At 36.5% G+C, this 22,429-nt stretch overlaps 1 protein-coding gene and 1 non-coding gene across 7 annotated transcripts in view; one reads left to right on the top strand and one right to left on the bottom strand.

Annotated features, from left to right (window-relative positions):
• KLHL13 (kelch like family member 13) overlaps window positions 1-19,620 on the top strand; it is a 368,989-nt gene extending 349,369 nt beyond the window's left edge. For all 6 annotated transcript variants that reach the window (XM_037822303.1, XM_037822305.1, XM_037822301.1 and 3 more), the window contains 3 exons: window positions 1,171-1,966; window positions 15,871-15,984; window positions 18,111-19,620. In XM_037822303.1, the coding sequence (XP_037678231.1) occupies window positions 1,171-1,966; window positions 15,871-15,984; window positions 18,111-18,598 (1,398 nt within the window). In that variant the 3' untranslated portion in view covers window positions 18,599-19,620. The remainder of the gene's footprint in view (window positions 1-1,170; window positions 1,967-15,870; window positions 15,985-18,110) is intronic.
• On the bottom strand, window positions 12,808-12,914 carry LOC119523914. The gene has a single exon (XR_005214715.1). It is a non-coding gene; the product is annotated as a U6 spliceosomal RNA (small nuclear RNA).
• Window positions 19,621-22,429: the final 2,809 nt, after the last annotated feature.

The following is a 22,429-nucleotide window of genomic DNA, read 5'->3' as shown; positions in this document are numbered from 1 at the left end:
GCTACTCCTAAAATTGGATTAAAATGTAAACTCTAAGGTATTGATGCAATATTAAGCCAAACATTTCTAGAGGCCCATAATTTATTACTTTATTTTTCTAGTTCTTTTATATTACAATTATGTTTTAGGTTTTTTAATTTATATAACTACCAGGTATAATAAGCAGTTGAAAAGATATCTTGGTCATTTTTGTAAAGCAAATCAGCTGCTTAAAAATTTCAAATTCTTCTTGAGTAAAAATCTATGAAAATAAGTGTGTGAGTGTACTAAGAATTCTGTGATATTCTATCCTAACTGGACTGTTATTTTACACAGAAGAGTAATGTGTCTCATTTCAGCTTCCGAGTAAAAGGACAATTTTCTCTTAACCATCTGCCAATCTGTTAGCAGTACAGTTGCATTAATGTTTGTCTGACATTGTAAACACACACCCTGACAAAATTTAAAAACATTTGAATCCTTTGCCTGTGACCTGTCTCTGTGTGTATTCACACACAATGACACTCATATGGTAGGTTTGTTTTGTGATTTATTCCTTGCATTATATTTGCTGATGCTGATAATTCTATTTTCACTGCTGAACAATCAGTTATTAGAGCATTGAAAAGATGCCTTATTGAAGAAGGGCCTCTTCATAGCTTCTATTCTTTGCCTAGTTTCCATGCTCGGTGTATTTTACTCTGTATAGGGCAAATTGCCCTGGGCTCATTTTGACTCCAGGCAGAGCTAAAATATGCTGAGAGAAAGAGAATTGCTCAGGAATGCTACATTGCCCAGAAGATACCAGAAACTAACTAAACTACAGAGGTAATTTGATATAGATACATCCATTCCAAGCCTCAAGAAAGTGATTCCCTTGCTTATATTTTCAGATAACTAATGTGGAAAATAACTTCATCATCAAAATAACTGTCCTATTAAATTTTTCCATTATAAGCAGTAAATTTTGAAGAAACCAAAACGAATGATAGTAATCAGTGATGCCTGTTTACATGAAAGGAAAATTGGGGGAAAAGGTACTAGTTTTCTATTTGTGGATCTCCTAGCTGAGGCACATTTAATAATAATGAATGAGAAGTGGCTCAAGATGTACCGTAATTGCATAACCCTCTATTTTTTTCAAAATTTCCATCTGAAAGTGGTGTTTTAATTTTTTTATTGGTTTAATAGGTCACTTTAGACAATTGTGTCGAAGTTGGACGGATTGCCAACACCTACAATCTGACAGAAGTGGATAAATACGTCAATAATTTTGTCCTGAAAAATTTTCCTGCTTTGCTGAGCACCGGGGAGTTCTTGAAACTCCCTTTCGATCGTCTTGCCTTTGTGCTTTCCAGTAATAGCCTTAAGCACTGCACTGAACTTGAGCTCTTTAAGGCTACCTGTCGCTGGCTACGCCTGGAAGAGCCTCGAATGGACTTTGCTGCAAAATTAATGAAGAACATACGATTTCCTCTGATGACACCACAGGAGCTCATTAATTATGTGCAAACCGTGGATTTCATGAGAACTGACAATACTTGTGTGAATCTGCTTTTGGAAGCCAGCAATTACCAAATGATGCCATATATGCAGCCAGTTATGCAGTCAGACAGGACCGCCATTCGGTCTGATACCACTCATTTGGTTACACTAGGAGGAGTGCTGAGGCAGCAGCTGGTTGTCAGCAAAGAATTGCGCATGTATGATGAAAAGGCCCATGAGTGGAAATCACTAGCCCCCATGGATGCTCCAAGGTACCAGCATGGCATTGCCGTCATTGGAAATTTTCTCTATGTCGTCGGTGGACAGAGTAATTATGACACAAAAGGGAAAACGGCAGTCGATACAGTGTTCAGATTTGATCCTCGTTACAATAAATGGATGCAAGTTGCATCTTTAAATGAAAAGCGCACCTTTTTCCACCTAAGTGCCCTCAAAGGATATCTGTATGCGGTCGGTGGGCGAAATGCAGCTGGTGAACTGCGTAAGTGTGTGCATATATTTTAAGCATAGAAACAAATTTCTTTATCCTGAAATACTTCTAAAATAATAAAATAAGTGGTTCTGTAAAATTAAAGGCAAAATTATTAAAAAGACCCCCTTTTGAAACTGTTTCTCTCAGAAATAATAGAGACAATCTGTATGCTTTACCTGGCATACAGGTTTCAAATTATATCTTATAAATAAATCAATATGCTGCAGAATATTTTATTTGTGTAGAATATATGGTTTTCATCTTCAAGGTTCAACTGAAAAAAAAATGTATATTCCACTAGTTTAAATTCTAACAGAATCTTAGGCAGAAGTTTGGCATATTTCCTCATTTTCCAGGATATTTTACTGAGCACTTTAAAATTCTCATTACAGAGGACTGACATTTGTTGTTTCCTCTTTCACATAATCTGTTACCTCTGTTACCTATTGAAGACCACAAAATAAGATAGTTTTCTTTATAGATTGAATATACAGTGTTTAATATTATCGAAAGTTTATTTACTGTATTATGATTTGTGACTATTAAATTTGAAATTATTCTCTCTTAATTAAATACCGAACAGTTTTCTTCATTTGATGGTCACTTTTCTGCTTTCCTAATCTAAGATCGGTCTCAACTACAGTTCAACATAGCAATGTTTTGGTTATACATATTAAGAGTATATGGTATAATTTTCTTATTTTGGGTAAAATTGGAATATGATAGCTTTCCGGAAAGGATATTGGGAAGACCACATTTTATATTGTGACATATATCATTAAATCATTACCATTGTTGTTTCACATATACCCTCCTTCATTTATTCTGTTATAAATAGATCCTTGTAATTAACCAGTAATCCAGGCTCCATAAGGCTGGGGAAGTCTAAAATATAGCATTGGGTTAGAATTAATTAAGGGTAATTCTCAGAATCTTTTTTCTCAACATTCTAAGCATTAAAAGGTGGCTTAAGGGATTCAAGATCAAGCTATTTATTCAGAAAAAAAAAACAAAAACAAAACTGCTCTCAACTATTATACTTTACAGTTTTATAAAGCCCTTACTTGTTAGTGACATGGTCTTACTGTTACTGAACTTTTGTACCTCAAGGTTTAACTTTTGATGGTTATGGTGATATTTTATCTAAGACCTGACTATCTAGATTGTTGGGCTAAGTGGCATGATCATGAGCTATATAAGTTTCCCAATATATTTTAATAAAAAAGGCTTTTAAAAACATTTGAGGCTTGAGAACCCTTAGTATGGAATTGTCATTTCAAGTGTTCTCAGTCAATGCTGACATGATACTTCCATATTGTTATACAATTTTAAATTTATGGTGTCTGGAATTATCCGGAAGATACAGAGACTTGGTTGTAGTTTCTTAGAAAAAACACACTTGTTTCAGACAATCCTTAAGAGTTCACTTATAATTATAGATCATCATCCCTGGCAGTCATTTGTCATTTTGAAACTTCTTTTCTCAAAGGAAATAGCTCCATTTTTCAAAGTTGGTGCTTGCCTATTTATGTTATTACCCCTGTTAATATGCAGCTACTATCATTTCAATATATTGTTCCTAATATTAATTAAAGACTCTTATTCTCCTGGGATTTTGTAATCTTCAGGCCAAGGAAAGACATTACATAAAACCAAGAAGGCAAAGGCTTTATTTTTCTGACTTACCTTGTGCCCACTGAGTTCCTCTTATGTTATACCAAAGTGGGAACAAGAAGTAGAGTGCCCTGTCTTGTCACACACTTTCATTGATTATTATTGAAGTAACAGAACCTGAAGATGATATTTATCCTGTCAAACCCCCTAAAATATTAATGAGTTCTGAATTTTATCCACTAATAATTTTTCCTTTGTATTAATATGCAAAGTATTTGTGTCAGTTGCCCTTTCCAGTTTTCTTGGGCCCATTGTTTTAATACAAAACATTAGATTCTGGTTCTAAAGAAACTCTTGCTTATATTTCTTTTTTTTAAATTCAATTTTACTGAGATATATTTACATACCATACAGTCATCCCCAGTGTATAATCAGTTGTTCATAGTACATTATATAGTTGTGCATCCATCTCCACAATCAATTCTTGAACATTTTCCTTACTCCAAAAAAATAAGAATAAAATAAAAGTAAAAAAGAACACCTAAAACATTCCATCCCCCCATCCCACCCTATTTTTCATTTCATTTTTGTCCCCATTTTTCTACTCGTCTGTCCATACACTGGATAAAGGGAGTCTGAGCAACAAGGTTTTTACAATCACACAGTGACACCGTGTAAGCTACATAGTTATGCAATCATCTTCAAGAATCAAGGCTACTGGGTTGCACTTCAACAGGTTCAGGTATTTCCTTTTAGCTATTCCAATAACACTAAAAACTAAAAAGGGATATCTCTATCATGCATAAGAATGCCCTCCAGAATGACCTCTCGACTCCATTTGAGATCGCTCAACCACTGAAACTCTATTTTGTTTCATTTCGCCTCCCCATTTTCATCAAGAAGATTTTCTCAATCCTATGATGCCAGGTCCAGGCACATCTCCAGGAGTCATGTCCTGTGTTGCCAGGGGGATTTACACTCCTGGGAGTCATGTCCCACATAAGGGAGAGGGCAGTGAGTTTACCAGCTGAGTGGGCTTGGAGAGAGAGAGGCCATATCTGAGCAACAATAGAGGTTCTCTGGGGGAGACTCTTAGGCATAATTATAAGTAGGCTTAACCTCTCCTTTGCAGTAACAAGCTTTATAAGGGCAAGCCCCAAGATCGAGGGCTTGGCCTACTAATTTTTTAGTCCTCAATGTTTGTGAGAATATCAGTAATAACCCAGGTGGGGAAGTTTAATATTTCCACATTTTTCCTCAATTCCTCCTGGGGGCCCTGCAAATCCTTTTTTATTCTCTGCCCCAATTACTTTGGGATATATCAGGGTTTCACACTAACCTATACAAACCAACCAGATCTCACTCCCAATTCAAAGTTCCATGTAATTATGGTATTTGAATAAACTGACCATACAAGTTAAATTACTTGGTGTGCTATAGAAAAATATAAATCCTGCACCAAATAAACATCTCTTCCCTTGGTCTCACACAGAAGTTGAAGTTTTAAAAGATAGTCAATATTGTCCTTTACCCTTTGGCCTGATTTGCCTTAGTCTTAACCAGATCCACTTCACTGATATTTCTAATTGAAGTCTGAACTCTTTTTCAGTTTTTTTAACCGTTGCTGTATGAGGTAACACTGACATTCATATCTGCCGAGCTCTAGCTCTGAGTTTCAGGTGTCATACAGATACCCAAGTTTCCATAGACTGACCAGGTTAAACACAAAGAGCTCAGCATCTCAGAATTTCAAGATAACCATTACAACTCAGGAATAGAGGTGAGTGCTGTAAGAGCTTACAATCTAGGGACATTACAATAAGTGTTCCCCTGATAAGCTGTGCTCTAATATTCAATTCTGAGTTTAAACAATCAGCAGTTTAGAGTATCACATGTAGTTGTGCATTCATCACCAGCACTTGAACCTATTCATTACTCCAAAAATTTTTTTTTAAAAGAGTAATAAAAAAGATAAAATAAAAAATAAAAATACAGTACAATACAATAATAAGGTCACACAGCAACAGCACCATCAAGAATCCAATACTCCTCCCTTAAATCCCCCTCCCATAGACATTTAGCTTTGGTATATTGCCTTTGTAACATTTAATGGAAACATATTACAATGTTAATGTTAAGCATAGACTCCAGGTTACATTGATTATATTTTTCCCCAATACCATCTGTTCTAGTTTGCTAATGCTGCTAGAATGCAAAACACCAGAGATGGATTGGCTTTTATAAAAGGGGGTTTATTTAGTTACACAGTTACAGTCTTAAGGCCATAAAGTGTTCAAGGTAACACATCAGCACTCGGGTACCTTCACTGGAGGATGGCCAATGGTGTCCGGAAAACCTCTATTAGCTGGGAAGGCACATGACTGGCGTCTGCTCCAAAGTTCTGGTTTCAAAATGGCTTTCTCCCAGGATGTTCCTCTCTAGGCTGCAGTTCCTCAAAAATGTCACTCTTAGTTGCACTTGGGATATTTGTCCTCTCTAGCTTCTCCAGAGCAAGAGTCTGCTTTCAACAGCAGTTTTTAAACTGTCTCTCATCTGCAGCTCCTGTGCTTTCTTGAAAGTGTCCCTCTTGGCTGTAGCTCCTCTTCAAAATGTCATTCACAGCTGCACTGAGTTCCTTCTGTTTGTCAGCTCATTTATATGGCGCCACTGATCAAGGCCCACCCTGAATGGGTGGGGCCATGCATCCATGGAAATATCTCATCAGAGTTATCACCTACAGTTGGGTGGGGCACATTTCCATGCAAACAACCAAAGGATTCCAATCTAATCAACACTGATATGTCTGCCCACACAAGATTACATCAAAGAATATGGCTTTTTCTGGGGGGCATAATACATTCAAACCGGCACACCATCCCTTTTTCAACACTTTACAAGGTTGACATTCATTTGTTCTCCCATATGTGAGAACATTTTTATGTTTGTACATTTAGTCACCGGCATTGACCACTCTAGGTTTCTCTAAGTTACACAGTCCCAGTGTTTATCATCTATCTTTCCTTCTAGTGTCATACATGCCCCTAGCCCTCCTGTTTCAACTTCTCTCACAGACATCTTTGTTTGGTGTACTTACAATATTGTGCTACCATCACACAGTATTGTGCTATCCATTTCTGGATCTATACAATCAATCCTGTTGAACAGTCTATACTCCTTCAGCATCAAATGCCCGATCTCTACCTTCTTTCTATCTCCTGATAACCTGTGTTCTCAGCTTTAACACTCAAAGTTTGCTCATTAATATTAGTTCATGTTAATGAGCCACACAGTATTTGTCCATTTGTTTTTGGCTAACTTTGCTCACCATAACTTCCACAAGGTTCATCCATGTTGTTATATGTTCTGTGACTTTGTTCTGTCTTATAGCTGTGTTATATACAATCTTTATATACCACAGATTGTTTATCTGCTTGTCTGCTGATGGACATTTGAGCAGTTTCCATCTCTTGGCAATCGTGAATAATGCTGCAATAAACATCGGTTTACAAATGTCTGTTTCTGTCTTAACTTTCTGTTCCTCTGAGTATATACCTAGCAATGGAATAGCTGGGTCATATGGCAAATCTATATTTAGCTTCCTGAGGAAGCTCCACACCACTGTCTTCCAGAGTGGTTGCACCATTCTACATTCCCACCAACAATGAATACGTGTTCCTCTTTCTCTACATCCTCTCCAGCACTTGAAATTTTCTGGTTTTTAGATAATGGCCATTCTGGTAGGTGTGAGATAATATCTCATGGTGGTTTTGATTTGCATTTCCTTGATAGCCAGTGAATTTGACCTTTTTTTTCATATGTTTTTGAGCCATTTGTATTCTGTCTTCAGAAAACTGTCTGTCCACGTCTTTTGCCTACTTATTAATTGGTTGTTTGTCTTTCTGTTGTTGAGTTGTAGGATCAGTTTATATATTTGGGATATTAAACCCTTATCTGATATGTGGTTTCCAAATACTGTCTCCCATTGTGTAGGTTGCCTTTTTACCTTTCTGAAAAAGTCCTTTGATGTACAAAAGAGTTTAATTTTGAGGAGATCCTATTTGTCTGTTTGTTCTTTGGTTGCTCGTGCTTTGGGTGTAAGGTCTGGGAAACTACCTCTGATCACAAGATCATTAAGATATTTCCTTTCATTTTCTTCTAGAAGTATTACAGTCTTGGCTTCATAGAATAAGGTAGCTTTCCCTCCTCTTCAAATTTGTTGAAGAGTTTGATCAGGATTGGTACTAATTCTTTCTGGAATGCTTGATAGAATTCACATGTGAAGCCATCTGGTCCTGGGCTTTTCTTTTTTGGGAGCTTTTTGATGACTCACTAGAATCTCTTTACTTGTGATTGCTTTGTTGAGGTCATATATTTCTTCTTGAGTCAGTGACTTTATTGATTTTCTTAAAGAATGAACTTCTGGCTTTGTTGATTCTCTCAGTTGTTTTCCTGTTCTCAATTTCATTTATTTCTGCTCTAATCTTTTTTCTTTCTTTCCTCCTGTTTGCTTTGGGGTTAGTTTTCTGTTCTGTCTCTGGCTCCTCCAGCTGAACATTTAATTCCTCATTTTTTGCTCTCTGTTCTCTTTTAATATAGGCGTTTAGGGCAATAAATTTCCCTTAGCACTGCTTTTGCTGCATCCCATAAGTTCTGGTATGTTTGGTTTCATTTTAATTTGCCTCAAGATATTTACTAATTTGTCTTGTAATTTCTTTCTTTACCCACTAGTTGTTTAAGAGTATGTTGTTTAGCCTCCATATATTTGTGAATTTTCCAATCTTCTGCCTGTTATCGATTTCTAACTTCATTCCATGATGACCCAAGAAAGTGTTTTATATAATATCAATATTTTTATATCTGTTGAGACTTGATTTGTGACCCAACATGTGGTCTATCCTAGAGAAGGATCCATGAGCACTTGAGAAAAATGTGTATCCTGCTGTTGTGGGATGTAGTGTTCTTTAAATGTCTATCAAGTCTAGTTCATTTATCATACAATTCAACATCTCTGTTTCCTTATTTATCCTCTGTCTAGATGTTCTATCCATTGATGCGAGCATGGTATTGATGTCACCAGCTATTATTGTAGAGGTATCTACTTCTCCCTTAAGTGTTGTCAGTGTTTGCCTAATGCATTTTGGAGCACTCTGGCTCAGTGCTTAAATATTTATGATTGTTACATCTCCTTGATGAATTGTCCCTTTTATGAATCTAATGTGTCCTTCTTTGTCTCTTTTAATTGTTTTACATTTGAAGTCTAATTTGTCTGATATCAACATGGCTATTCCGGCTTTTTTTCTGGTTGTTGTTTGCATGAAATATCTTTTTTCAAACCTTTCACTTTCAACCTATTTTTGTCCTTGTGCCTAAAGTGAGTCTCTTGTAGACAGCATATAGATGGGTCCTGTTTTTTTTTATCCATTCTGCCAGTGCGTATTTTATTGGGGAATTTAGTCCATTAACATTTAGTGTTACTACTGTAAGGGCAGTACTTTCTTCTACCATTTTGTCTTTTGGATTTTATATGTCATATCTTATTTTTTTCTCTCCCTCCTTTTACCCTTCCTGATGCTCTTCATTTCTACACTCTTCTCCAAACCTCTCTCTCCTGTCTTACTATCAGCCTTTAGCACTTACTTTAGTATTTCTTGTATTGCAGGTCTCTTATTCACAAACTCTTTCAGTGTCTTTTTGTCTGAGAATATTTTAAATGTCTCCCTCATCTTTGAAGGGCAGTTTTGCTGTGTATAGAATTCTTGGTTGCTAGTGTTTCTCTTTCAGTATCTTGAATATATCATACCACTGCCTTCTCACCCCCGTGGTTTCTGTGGAGAAATCCCTACATAGTCTTTTTGAGCTTCCCTTGTATGTGATGGATTGCTTTTCTCTTGCTTCTTTCAGAATTCTCTCTTTGCCTTTGACATTGGGCAATCTTATTAGTACGTGTCTTGGAGTAGGTCTATTGGGATCTATTCTGGGATATGCTGTGCTTTTTGAATCTGTAATTTTATGTCTTTCATAAGAGCTGGAAAATCTTCGGTTATTATTTCTTCTATTATCCTTTATGCCCCTTTTCTCTTCTCCTTCTGGGACACCCATAACAAGTGTATTTGTGTGCTTCATGTTTTCATTCAGTTCCCTAAGTCCCTGCTCTTATTTTTCCATTCTTTTTCTTATCTCTTCTTTAGTGTGTATGATTTCAGATGTCCTGTGTTCCGGTTCACTGATCCTTTTTCTGCCTATTCATATCTGCTGTTGTGTGTCTCCATTGTGTTTTCATCTCTTCTATTGTGCCATTCATTCCCATAAGTTCTGCTATTTGTATTTTCAAGCTTATGAATTCTTATTTATGTTCATCCAGTGTCTTCTTTATATCCTTCATCTCATTCACCACATTTTCCTTCAGCTCATTGATTTGATTTAGAAGATTTGTTTGGATATCTTTAATTAGTTGTTTCAATTCCTGTATCTCAGTTGAAGTGTTTGTTTGATCCTTTGGCTGGTCCACATTTTCATGTTTCCTAGTATGACTTTTTATTTTTAGCTGTCTAGGCATATGATTTTCTTGATTAGTTTATTCTGAAGTTAGTTTTCTCCTTTTTACCTAGGGTTTTCTTGTTGGTTGGCTTTGTTCTCTAACTGTTCTTTGGTGTTTAGGTAAACTTATTCCAAACCTCCAACATAGCTTCTGTTTAGTTTATCAGAATTTTTCAGCCCTTGTTTTTCTGGTTCTTGCCCTGCCTATATGTAACCTTTTTGTGAGAGGGTCTCCCCAGGTATCATCAACCCCAATCAATATTTTTCCAGTCCAGACAGGCCCAGGTCTTAGGAGGAGTGTGAACTCCATATGAAGTTTCCCTGAGAATGAGACCCTGCTGGTTGTGAAATCCTCTTGTGAAACCTCTAGACACTGTTCTTTTCCTATTCTGTTTAGCTGGTGGTGCTTGTCAGCCTGCAGCTCACCACTGGTGTAAAGAGATGTGGTGCCTTTAATTCTCAGCAGATCCTGTCCTTGCCAGGGGACATCACTGATTCAGGGTATTTCTGTTATTCAGTCCCTGGGGTCTGAGTTCTCTGAATAAGGGCCACCACTTGAGCTTGCCGCCCCCCCTTGTCTTGGGGAAGTTATGTCCTTTAGGGGATTATCTCTCCCACTAGACTTATTGCTTTGTCTCCCAGACCTATCTTAGCTCTGCCCTTGCCTGGGACCAGCTGCTAGTTGCAGATATCTGAAGCTTTCTGTAATGAGCTACTTAGAATAGTTTTTTAAAAAAGGAAATCCCTTTTCAAGGCCTTTCCCCATCTCCCAAATTTTGTCAATCCCAGTATAGACTATTTAAAGATACACCTTTTAGCCTATTATCTCTTTCACCTGAATATTTACTCTCAGACAACTTTAATTCTGCCCTTTCCAGAGGCAGTGCTGAAGCCTGAGCTTTCTAGCAGCTCTGATGGGCTATTGAAAAGTAAAAAATAAAGAGTTAGACAGAAAGAAAAGAAAAAAAGGGGGAAAAAAACATTTCAGAGCTGGACCCCAGCTCCCCGGGTTTGGAAGCAAGAGTCAGAGTTGGTACCCATTTCTGTGTGTGCATTTTTCTGGGATCTCAGCCCTTTCCCAGTATTCTGAATACCTCCAACTCCAAAAGTCTCTGTTTTTTCTTTTGTTGTTGTTGTTATCCCTGCCTCTTCTCTGCTGGACCAAATTCTCCTGGTTCCTTTCATGCCTGCTCTTGGTTTATCTGGGCTCAGAGCTTTTATTCAGCAGTCTGAATTTGTTAATTAATTCTGAAATTGGGGCCTGGTCGAGTCTCCCTTCTTGCTCTCAGCACATATTGTTTCTTTTTCCCTCAGGGAACCAGCTCCAAGATAGTCTGCTGTGCCTGTGGGGGAGGGGCTCCAGACCCCTGGCCGGGGAAACTTACAGTTCTTTGCTGTGATCTCAGCCATTCCACCTTTTCCAGACTGGTATATAATGTGTGTCCAGTCACAGAAGTCCCTGAAACCGCTGTTCCATACAGTTCCTGGCTATTTATCAGCTGCCCTAGTAGAGTAACTAAATTCCATACCTTACTACTCTGCTGTCTTGCCCCACCACCTGTCTTGCTTTTATTTCTAAATGCTCCAGCCACAGGCTGAAGTTTTCACTCTTCTCCTGCCCCATAAACATCTCACTTTCTCTATGTAGTGTTTTTGTGGGGAATTACCCCCAACTAACAGCTGTTATACTAAGTTAACATTCTTATATTAACTGTTTACATTGATACATTCATATGCCTTTGTAAACAAAGAAGGGCATTAGGAATGGCTGGCATGAAAAGGGGATTGATGGGAGAATCATTTAACAATTTAACAGATTTATCAGTACCAGTACATCATTTATTCTTCATACACATAATAAGCATTGCTTATATATAATTATAGAAATAAATTTGCAAGACATTTTAGATCATATTAATGCTTTTGACATTTAAAATCTTTTTCATTGAGACCTAAGGAAAATTTAAGTCCATATTACATAAAAGACTAGAAGTGTATATGTGAGCTGGCTTATTGCTGGATATATAATCCCTTGGAGATGACACTTCCCTTTGATAACTGTTACAATAGGAAACTAAGGGAGACTTAGAATAGCTGTCACTTAAGTGAAAAAGAAGTCAGTTATTTCTGGCATCTTTCAAAATTATGTCATATAAGATATTGATCTTCCATTGAGGTTTTCTATATTGAAGAAGAATATGGCAGCTCATATATCTTTAGCTTCAGTTAAATATTAGTAAATAGAACTTTCACATAATGAAATAACATAGAAAATGCTATAGGTATTTTTCAAATAACTGTACAGTAATATAACCAAAACTTATCAAATAACTCAATATTCCTTAATGGATTTGGGATTTTCTTGATGAAGCAATACATCACCAGTTGGCACTCTAGGATCCTGTAGTCCAACCCCCTCTATGGGAAGTGTCATTTTTCCAAATGGTTTTCTTCAGGCATAATTTATTTCATTTCCTAATCTCAAAGACCTAGAAAGTTCTACATCATCCCTTGGAACTGATTCCTGACCACAGTGGACTCACCCAAGAAAATAAGAACCCCTGGTGAGATGTGTGATCTTTTTTTTTTTTTTTTTTTTTTTTTACTGAGAAGGAAAGACTTTAATACATTACTATCAAATTCCAATAATTAAACCAAGAAAGAAATGTCTGAATATATAATTTGTTACCTTGAGCTAAAAAAATATGGAACGCTTCACGAATTTGCGTGTCATCCTTGCGCAGGGGCCATGCTAATCTTCTCTGTATCGTTCCAATTTTAGTATATGTGCTGCCGAAGCGAGCACAAGATGTGTGATCTTAAATCCCAAGTGTAACTCTTAAATTGGAGGGAGTCTCTGAAACACCAGACCACTACTAATGAGTGGATGGATTCTCTAGAGTAGAAGTCAGCAAAGTTTCTTTGTAAAGAGCCAGAAAAGAAATATTTAGCTTTGTAGGCCATATGATCTTTGTCACAACTACTTAACTCTGTTATTGTAGCACATTAGTAATCATAGATAATTTATAAGGAAATTGGGTGGGGTTGTGTTCCAATAAAGATTTATTTATGGGCACTGAAATTTCAATTTTATAGAATTTTCACCTCATGAAATAATATTCTTTTGATTTTTTCAACCCTTTAAAAATATAAAAACTGTTCCTAATTTCAGATCATAGACTATACAGAAACAGTCAGTGGACTATATTTGGCCCACAGGTTCTAGGTTGCTGAAATCTGCTCTAGATTTTCCCAGTTGCTTCATTGCTATTTCCACATACCATGGACTATGATGGAACCACTGCTTCATGGCTCCAATTCCTTGCCTTGTATCAACACTTGCCCTGTCCCCGAAAAGTTGTGGGAACTCACCTTTTTGGCTATCTTGTAAATATGGAAAATAGAAAGGGTGTGTGTATACTTTTCTTTAATTACATGCACTCATTTTAAAACTAAGTACTATAGATTTTTAATCCCAACAGCGCTTCTACATGGACAAAGTCTAAAAATTGACCATGAAGATTAAAGGTTTGGAAAAGCTAAAGGATATGGATTACTTAACTGGAAGAAGAAAAATTTAGGGATGACTATTTTATAGTTATTATGGTTATTGGTGATTGATAGCCATTTTGCACTGATGGACTCCCAGATGAGAGAATCTAGATGGCTTCTTGTAACTCCTATTAGGAAAAATGAAATTAATTCACTGACACAAGAACACCATTATGTTTCTACCTAGGAAAGATATTATAAATCATTAAGCATGATTAGCTATTCAATTTCTAGCTATATGGTATAAAAGAATAGATGAAAATAATTGAAATTGCATTAGAATAGATTAAATTAGACATAAGGAGGAAGTGTTACACTCTAGAAAATATCAAAGTTCAAGACAGAGTCCCGCATTAAGAAAAGTATAGAACTATAATGAAACCTGTCTTTGGCAACATAGAGTTGGAAAAGATGATCTCTGGAAATGTTTTTCAATCCGTTTTCTGAATAGGATATGTAATTAGATTCCTTTATATTATCAAATAAAATCTTTCCATTAATTACTTTGCTGATGCCACGTACCAATCAATATGTATGCTAGGTCTTCCTTACATGGGGAGGGATAGAGAGAGAGAGAGGGAGAGAGAGAGATTGGGAGAAATGTACATTCAATAGGATTTTGCTTGTCAGTTGGGTGAAAGTCATGCTGAAAGCAAATGGAAATGGATATTGAAATAGACACCCAGTGGTTGGAAGCAGTTTAAAACAGTATCGGGGCATGTGATGATTTTAGCTTGTCATTAACTGTGTAGCAGCCCTTATTTTGCAGGATCCTGCTACTTAATGGAAGGGTTAGAAGAAACAGAATTGGTGAGAGTGTGAGCCTGAAGCAATGAACAAAGCTAACAAGAGAGTAGATCAAAATGAGAATAGTAAAAACCTTTGAAACAGGACTCAAGTTTATAAGCTAAAGTAAGTGGAAAAGGAAATTAGTAGAGGATTATGAGAAATGGTATAATATGGGTGTAGTTAGAGGAGAAATTAGTACTTTGCATGGTCAATTTGATAAAGAAATGAAATTATTGACTAGGGCAGAAAAGTAATCTCTCTCTCTCTGTTTCTCTAGTTTTACTGGTGGTCATATTGGTTTTTGATATGATGATGCATCAGTTGGGCTTGCATTTGACTGCATGTAAAAAAACCATTCCAGTGGCTTGATTAAATAGTCCTATTCAGTAGGCTTCTACATACATGTCATTGGCTGGAACTATGTCTTATGATCAGCTCCAGGTGTAAAGGAACCTAAAAATTTGAATTTTGTTTTGAGCTTAGTGCATTAGTTCCCTGAACAGTGCTGTGGTTCTATTAGTGAGGAAAAAAAGTTGGAGACAAGAAATTAGGTTAGCAACTTACACTGCCTGCAATAAATAGTATGGACTTTTCAAGTCAATTTAGACTTCATACTTTGGACCAAAGTCCTCATAACAGTTATATTTCTTTCTGACTTTTAAAAAAGGATTATATTTTCCATCTGTCTAGACTGTCATTATTTTATTCCAGAGATTATAACATTGATTGAAAGATATTTAAGTAAGTTGAGGTCACTTCTCCAAAATGCTTTATGTTAAAAATGATAAATTTATTACTGAGAGGAAGCACCCCTAATAAAGACCTTAATTTCATACTATACTGCTAATCATCTTCCGGTTAAGAGCACTACTGTCTGCCATGGTAGTGGGACTTTAAAGTGTAATTGTGGAAAAATTATTGTCAGTGTCCATTTGTGGTCTGGATTGGAAGTCAGGCATTAGCCTTAAGTCCCTTCAGTAGATAAACCAGGCAACCTAGGTACTTCTATTCTTTAGTAAATTTAAAATGTTGCTTCATATATATTAATGTTTGTTTCTATAGAGTATGTCAACAGGGGGACCTAAAATTGAGGATTTTTTCTTCCTCATAATTTGTTTTCCCTTATTTTCTTCCCATGTTTTTTTAGAGAAAAGAAATGGGAGAGATGTCCAATTATAAAAATGTAACAGGATATTAGAAGACCAGAAATCCCAGTGATTTCTGCAATTACAGAAATGTGTTAGATTATTACATTAAGATACTAGTCAAATGTAGTTTTGACAATTATACAAGACTTTTTCATACATGTAATAGGTATATTCAGTTATTTGGACTTTATTATTGTTCCAGCTAAAAGGAAAAAGAGTTAATTACTAAAATTGAGGTTAAAAAGCATTTCTTTTCTTCTTTTTTAATAACAGCTACAGTAGAATGTTACAATCCAAGAACGAATGAATGGGCCTATGTTGCCAAAATGAGTGAACCCCACTATGGCCATGCTGGAACTGTGTATGGAGGGGTAATGTATATTTCAGGTAAACAATTATCATGTGAATGAAGCTGATATAATACTTACACTTTTATATACATGGCCATCTTTCCAAATAGTGATAATAGTAATCCAGAAAAGTGGATAATCAAAATATAATTTCTGTTAATTTTAGAAGATATTGTTGTATGTGCATTTGCATAGAATGCATTTGGCATTCTTCAAATTCTTCAGACTGGCAGCGAACCAATCTTGTTGTAAATGCATAACTTGGAAGAAATTGGAAAGCATTCATTTTCTCCGACATGCCATCCCCTCCCCATATTCTGTGTTCTAATAACAACCATTGAAATTCACTCTAGCAACAATTAATTTATGTGGTTTAAAATGCAACTAAACTCTGTGAGGAAGTATATTGTTGTATAGAATATAACCTCTGCTGTGCTTCAAAACATGCTTCTGATGTGCATAATAATGTTCATTCTCTTATTTTAGTGCAACTCATAATACATGTGTTTCCCTTTCTTAGCATTATAATGGGGTTATACTATAATATCATGGCCTAAGTAATTCTGGGCTGATTACCAGTATTTTGGCCACATGCTGATATATTTTTTCTATTAAAAATTCTGAAATGGTTGCAGTTTATTCACTGTGTCCTAGTAACAACATTCAATCTTCAGCTGTTGATGTTCAAATCATCCTTCTGTAGACTTGAGAAAAGATTCTTTCTTAATGTAATGATCTTCTCTGGTTTTGAAATTTTACTTTTTAGGTAGGTTCTTATCTTTTGTCCCTAACACAGTTTAATTTCAACAGTTTTTCCCCTCTTTGGAAGGCCTGACAATGCCAGACCAGCAGTTACATTTTTAGAGAACCAAGGGGTTAGGTTGGCATTTGTGGTGTGACTCCCTTAGCACTAACTTATGAAATCTGTAATTAAGAAGGATCTGTGAAAGGCCTATAGTGGGTGATTGCAGGTTTCTGGTGTCGAATTCATGAGCTACTACAGGATGGCTTTTATTGAAAAAGCCATCCAGGAGATCATATGCCTCACTAATCAAATATTTTACTCCATCTATGGGTGTAGCTGCTATGTCATTTTAATGAGAGCTCCAAATTCTTTGGAAAAAAAGACATTCAACTTGTTTTAGTGGTGCTTTGGCATAACTAAAATATATTGCAGAAATGACCTTCTTAATCAAGGGCATGACAGGAGCCATAGCTGATTTTCAAGCAAGCACACGCCAGTTTCTTTTCTGGGAATGTTGTAAAGTACAAAAAATATATGAAACAGCAGAAGGAAAGCACGGTTATTGCCATCTGGTCACAGGATACTAGAGCATTGAATGCTATGACTAAATATTCACTTAGTTCTCTTCATTGTTTACAGAACATATAGTCTGATATTTTCATTAAAGAGACTGAATTGTATGTGATCTAGGAATATGACTGTAGATAATATGTACTCAATAGGTCAGCAACAAACTACTGCACAATAAAGTTCCATACTCAGCATTCTAATTCTTTAGCTTTTAAAATGTCTATGACATTTAGCAGCCTCACTCTACCCTCCAAAAACTATAAAAACAAAAAAACTCTCAATATGCTTATAAGCTTGCACATTATAAGCTGGCATCTCACTTTCAAATTTTTCAAGGCATTTTGATTTATCTCATTTTATAACACTCAGTCTTTATGAGATACTAACTAGAGTAGATATCCTTATTTAGCAGGTGAGGAAGCAGACACCTAGAAGTTAAAATGCCCTAGCCTAGTCAGTGCTCAGTACCCAGAATGTATCCAGTAAAATGCAATAACCAGCTAGGAGCGAAAGATTCTTTTTATTTGGGACTTAATGATGGCACCACTCTAAAAGTAGCCAAAATACAGTTTCATTGAGTAAGACCTTTTAAATGCCATGAGTTGCCATTCATGAAAGTGGTAGCAATAATATGTTATATTTTAGTACTTTATTTTTAATCCAGAGGAAGTATTTACAGAGAGCAGACACATGTAAGATAAGCTAATCAATAGTGATATATATAAATATATATATGTATGTATGTATGTATGTATGTATGTTAATTATCTATGACAGAGAGCCTTTTGGTTACTGAATCATTTTTATAAGAATCTGTGTATTTTGTGCTTATTCTTCTCATTCTTTAGGAGGAATTACTCATGACACTTTTCAAAAGGAGCTCATGTGTTTTGACCCTGATACTGACAAATGGATCCAGAAGGCACCGATGACCACTGTCCGAGGTCTTCACTGCATGTGTACAGTGGGTGAAAGGCTGTATGTCATTGGTGGCAATCACTTCAGAGGGACAAGTGATTATGATGATGTCCTAAGCTGTGAATACTATTCACCTATTCTTGACCAGTGGACCCCAATTGCTGCCATGTTAAGAGGGCAGAGTGATGTTGGGGTCGCTGTCTTTGAAAATAAAATCTATGTAGTTGGTGGATATTCCTGGAATAATCGTTGTATGGTCGAGATAGTGCAGAAATATGATCCAGATAAAGATGAATGGCATAAGGTTTTTGATCTCCCAGAGTCTCTTGGTGGCATCCGAGCTTGCACACTCACAGTTTTTCCACCTGAAGAAACTACACCATCACCTTCTAGGGAGTCCCCTCTTTCTGCACATTAAAGTCCTCCCTAAACTAAGATGCTGTAGTCCAATCATTGCAACTCGTCATGAATTCTCTTCTTTTTTGCCTCCCTTTAGTAGTATATGTTAGGATTAGCCTCCATTAATTGATACAGATATCAGGAAAAGATGAAATTGATGTTATTTGTGCTGTTTGGCTTAGAATGTTTATAAAGTGATAACAAATCCATTCTGGAAATGTATCACATAGAACCTAATGTTAACATATGAAAAAATGTTTATTCAGTACTTTTTAAAATGCTGTGTACTGAGTGTAAGATATTTGTCATCTTACATTAGGAAGCCCAAGAAATCAAGTTGGAGGTGGATTGTCATAAATGTACAACTTTGCTTACTAGGCTTTAAAATAAAAAGTCTTCTTTTCATCTTTGACAGTAAGATGTCAAAGGGAGGCAGCCTTCTCCAACAGGAAACAATACACAAGGTTGCCAACTCGCATGAGCTACCTCCCTCATTTCATAAAGTATTTTTGACATATCTGTCAACCCACTTGATTGTGTGGGTGCATTGAGAACATATAAGTTTCTTAGGTACGCAGGAGAAATAATAAATTTAATTCACCAATATTAATTTAAAAAAACGGCATGACCCCCTCTCCCTATAAGCAAGGGTTTGGGGTTTTAAAAATGTGTATAAATATATATACACGCATACATATATCAAATACAAAATTAAGAAATTGATTGATACTTCAAATAAACGTGAAAAGTTTTTTAAAATTCTTCCAAAAAGCAGCTTCCATTAAAATGGGAATTCAGTATGCACATATAATTGTACTGAATTTAGGTGGATAAGGGCTAGAAATTTTGAGCAACTAAATTTTACCTTCAAAATCTGTATTCTACTCCTTCTCCTTTGCTGTTGAGGTAACTTATATATTATATGTATTCTGTATACTCTCAGTTCCTAAGGTTATTTAGCACAAAGTACAGCAGCTTCACCTGGAAAGCTGCTTTTGCTCAGTGAATTCAACTTCTATGTTTTATCCTTTTTTGTTCAATAAAAAGCATTTAATGTCATTTTGGTCTGTGGCATCCCATTATTGTCTGATTTTATTTTCTTTTATTAGATATTATTAGATATCTTTTTTTGGGTATGGCAAGAGTCAAGTGATCAGAACTTAGAGGACTTAGCAGCTTGAATGAATGAATATAAGTTTCATTCAAGGAATAAAGAGTTTGACCAGGTCTAAATTCATTGGTCAGAACTCGCTGCTGGTTGTCTATGAAAAGTTAGTTTGTGGAAGGTGCTAATTGGCTCTTCTTCACCCCCATATAAGAACTGCTAGACATGTCTAAATCCTAAGAACAGTTAAAATTTCTGAGGTCGGTTTTCTTGATCTTCAAGAATATCCATCTTGCCTAATGAGAAGGGATTAGGTAAAATGACCTCAGAGATTTGTTCTTGATCTAGGATCCTAAAGGAATAGTGTTCTTGTGAAGAAGAATTTGATAATTATTTTAGGACCATATGTGTAATCTCTCCTATTTTATCTGAAAATGACCAAGTTGAGTCTGACCAATAATTTACGGCTAATCCAAAACAATTAGAGTGTTACCATCTTTCTTCACGAGTGGGTTATCAACAGTGCAGATGTCAGTATTTCTGTTTTGAGTTAATGAACAACCACAAACTGATTTTCCTATCAGTGATACTTTTGGTATGAATTTGAAAAGCACTTTTGGACAAGGAGTTTGTTCTTAAGTCAGAATAACTGGTCCAGTGATTTCAATTCTCTGTTTAAATGCAGTGTAGATTTAGCCATTTCAAATAGTTAACACCTACCACATGCGGACCAGTGTACAGTATAGACTAATAATCATGTGACACTCCAATGTGGGTGTCTTGGTCAAATGCCTGTCCTGCATGCAGCAAAGGTTCTTTCCATCTTGCGTCCTCTCCCACCACTAGGTGCTTGTAGTTCTCTCTATTCAGGCCACAGAAGAAAATGTAGGATTGCAGGTGTGAGAACTCTAAGGCTCAGACTTGAAAGAAGCATACACCACTTCTACCCACATTCTCTTTGTCAGAAGTTGGTTCCATGGCTACATGTAAACACAAAGCAACTGGAAAATATATAGCTGTGTGCTCAAAAAGAAGAGGAAACAGGGTTGATAATCAGCTAACATTTGCCACAGAGAATCACACAAAACACAGTTTTGTCTGGTAACTAACTTTTTTATATCCATGCCATATGTTATTTAGAATAGCAATTAATGTCATACTTTACTGCACACACAATTATTAAGCAATTCTAACAGCTGGGAAATTATTACTAATTTTCCTTCAGTGTGAATTAACTATTTTTCTTATAAAAATATATGCCAGTCATTGGTTGGCTTTACAAGCATTTCTCACATTTGTCCCTCTTAAGTTCTTGGTCTATTTTAAAAAGGAATTAGAGAATATGTTTGCTTTGAGTCAGCAAATCTCAAAATGTTCATAATATTCCTTCTTGGTCAAGATTGCTTGAGTTAAAAGATGAAAATATATCTATTTGCCTAATTCTGTAATTTTAAAAAATTCATCTCGTTATCAGTTTTTGCTCTGAAAAGTTCAATTTTGACCTGAAACTGCTTCCTCTTTAATATATCAACTTAGGCACTTTTAAAAATTAAGAACATGAGGGACAAGATGGCGGCATAGAGAGGAGTAGAATTTAATCAGTACCCTTGAACAAATAATAAACAACCAGGAACAACTAGTAAAATTTGGAATAACTGCCGGGGGACAACCGTGACTGTCCACACATCATGCATCAACCTGGATTGGGAGGAATGCCTGAGATCACAACATAGAATCTGTAAATAAAAGTTGTGGAACCACACTGAGAACCCCTCCCCCCATGGCAGGCTGAGCAGCAAAACTGCCCTATGGTAGAAAGCAGCATGGCACTCTCTGAGTGAGCAAATATAGCTCAGCTGAGCTCCAACTGGGGTTTTAATAAGCAAGTGTGGACTGCCAAATACAAGTTACAAACCCCCAACAAGCAGACAGAGGCTTTTAGTGATGACGACCTTAAAGAACCAAAGGACTCATCTGTCTTGCAGGAGGAGACCAGAAGGCCAGGCATCACCTCTGGCTGATGAGTGAAACTGGAGAGCCGTGTATTGGCTACAAAAGGGGGCTTTCTGTCCCTTTTTCTCTCTCCCAACCTGAGGGGCTCAGAGGAGAAACCCTCAGCCATTTTCAGTTCATAGTGCTCTGACCCAGACAGGGGTGGAGATAACGGAGAGAAAATTCAAATGCAGATGATAACTCCCTAGGGGGGTATCTTCCTTAAGAGTAAGGATATGGGGCCCAGCTTTCCCTTCAGAACCTGGGGAAAAACAGCCAAAACAGAAACTGAAGGGGCCACATCTCCTTACACCAGTCAGGGGTGACAGGCTGACAGGAGCCACCTGCTGGGCAGGTTAGGAAAAGCACAGTGACTAGAGACCTCACAGGGAAGTCTGCCATTGCTCCAAGATACACCCTGAATATAATCCCATTCTGAGACCTGAACCCGTTCTGGTCTGGGAAAATCTGATTGGGGTAACCAAGGAAACCAGATGCCTAGACAACAGAAAACTACAATCTACACTAGGAAAAATGAAGATATGGCCCAGTCAAAGGAACAAACTTATACCCCAGTCAAGATTCAGTTGAAATATTCTTTCACTTTAAAGAAACAATGTATTAAAGATTTTCAAAGAAATATGCTAAATCAAATAAAAAACCACATCGAGTTCAGGGAAGACATAATGAAAGACTGAGGCCTATAAAGAAAACACTGGGTGAACAAAAGAAATCGAAAGTTTGAAAAAACAA

This window comes from Choloepus didactylus, chromosome X (genome assembly GCF_015220235.1).
Source record: "Choloepus didactylus isolate mChoDid1 chromosome X, mChoDid1.pri, whole genome shotgun sequence".
Taxonomy (NCBI): domain Eukaryota; kingdom Metazoa; phylum Chordata; class Mammalia; order Pilosa; family Megalonychidae; genus Choloepus; species Choloepus didactylus.
The sequence above is the reverse complement of the archived record's forward strand: the minus strand, read 5'-3'. Positions and strand labels throughout refer to the sequence as shown.